Here is a 1,342-nt window from a genome sequence, read left to right as displayed (position 1 = left end):
ATACGGTAAAACAATTCCATTACAATTTTTTTTTCAACTTTATTTGAAAAAAACGATGTTGTATTGTATCAATATAATAATTACTTCAATGAAATACATTTATCTTTGAATATTTTTAAATATATGTAGAAACCATATTGCATTACAAAATCATCTGTTTTTCAAACAATATAATTCTCTAGTGTTACACCGCCCTCTTCTGACCAGAGCAAGTAACACATCATTTCCCACAATGCTGCTGCCGCACCAGTCCGGAAGTAAGACGTTTATTGACAATATGGCCGCTGTCCTGGGTTTGGATTTGGAGAAAACTGTAATTTGACAGCACTCACCGGGGCTGCGATAATAACCCGTTTCCATATCAGGAGGGTGCAGAACAGATGCATTTGAATGAAGGGACCCGCGAATCCACGGGATGGTGTCAGTGAGCTGAGGAAACGTCCAGAGTGTCAAACCCGTCATGTCGTTTTTCAAGAGGAAAGGTGAGGAAGCTGCAACGTCAACGTTAGCTAGCAGCTAAGGGAGTCCGGCTGAGGAGAGAGTGGTTCCCGATAAGATGTCACTAATGCGGTCAAGACTGCGGCCGCAAATTAGCCGAAGACACCGCGGTGTTTGTGGACATGAGGTTCCCCGCTGCCGCTGCTCACGGCAGTAGCATGGTTAGCTTAGCGTTAGCTAGCGGTGGCCTCGCTAACCTCCCTGCCTTAGCCAACGTTAACCTAATATTAGCCAGAGTGGCAATAAATGCACCACAGAGAGCTGTCATTATTACTTTATTTCAATTAGACACATTACTATATTTATATATAGTGACAGTGCTTGTAAATGTAAAAAATTCCCGACGAGCACTATTATTTGTGATAGCCATCATTTGTGTCGAACTGTGCTATGGCAGCTAGCTAGCTAGCTAGCGTTACCAGGGCATTTCATTCATCCATAACCCGCGTGACATATTAGGGTTAATATCCCGTTGTGTTATCATTAAGAACATTTGTATTAGTCTTCATTAAGAAACGTTTGACCGCAAGGGGTGTACGCTAGCTAACGTTGGTACAGTAAGCTTAACCAACGTTAAGTAGAAGGGACTGATTGACCTGCAGTGTTATTTATTACACGACAGGGCATTGTGTCAGGCTAAACCCTCAGAATTTGGGATAAAAGTAGTTAAAGTATGGTCATTGCATGACATACATTTTGTGTCTTAAGGACTGGAATTTGCTTACCAGCTTAGTTTACTGTCTTTTATGTCCATCTGTAATCAGCTGCTACAACTCAAGTGGACTGATATATAAAAAAACTATATAAAATAGGTGAATTGTGCTTCCCACTGTTGCACTCATTT

At 41.3% G+C, this 1,342-nt stretch overlaps 1 protein-coding gene and 1 long non-coding RNA gene across 3 annotated transcripts in view; one reads left to right on the top strand and one right to left on the bottom strand.

Annotated features, from left to right (window-relative positions):
• The window catches only part of LOC116700107 (uncharacterized), a 17,312-nt gene that overhangs the window by 15,489 nt on the left and 481 nt on the right, over positions 1–1,342 (bottom strand). The window lies entirely within an intron of this gene.
• Positions 237–1,342, top strand: part of akap10 (A kinase (PRKA) anchor protein 10) — a 16,629-nt gene continuing 15,523 nt past the window's right edge. For both annotated transcript variants that reach the window (XM_032532964.1, XM_032532963.1), the window contains exon 1: positions 237–482. In XM_032532964.1, the coding sequence (XP_032388855.1) occupies positions 461–482 (22 nt within the window). In that variant the 5' untranslated portion in view covers positions 237–460. The remainder of the gene's footprint in view (positions 483–1,342) is intronic.

The sequence above is a fragment of the Etheostoma spectabile genome, chromosome 13 (genome assembly GCF_008692095.1).
Source record: "Etheostoma spectabile isolate EspeVRDwgs_2016 chromosome 13, UIUC_Espe_1.0, whole genome shotgun sequence".
NCBI classification, from domain to species: Eukaryota; Metazoa; Chordata; class Actinopteri; order Perciformes; family Percidae; genus Etheostoma; species Etheostoma spectabile.
The sequence above is the reverse complement of the archived record's forward strand: the minus strand, read 5'-3'. Positions and strand labels throughout refer to the sequence as shown.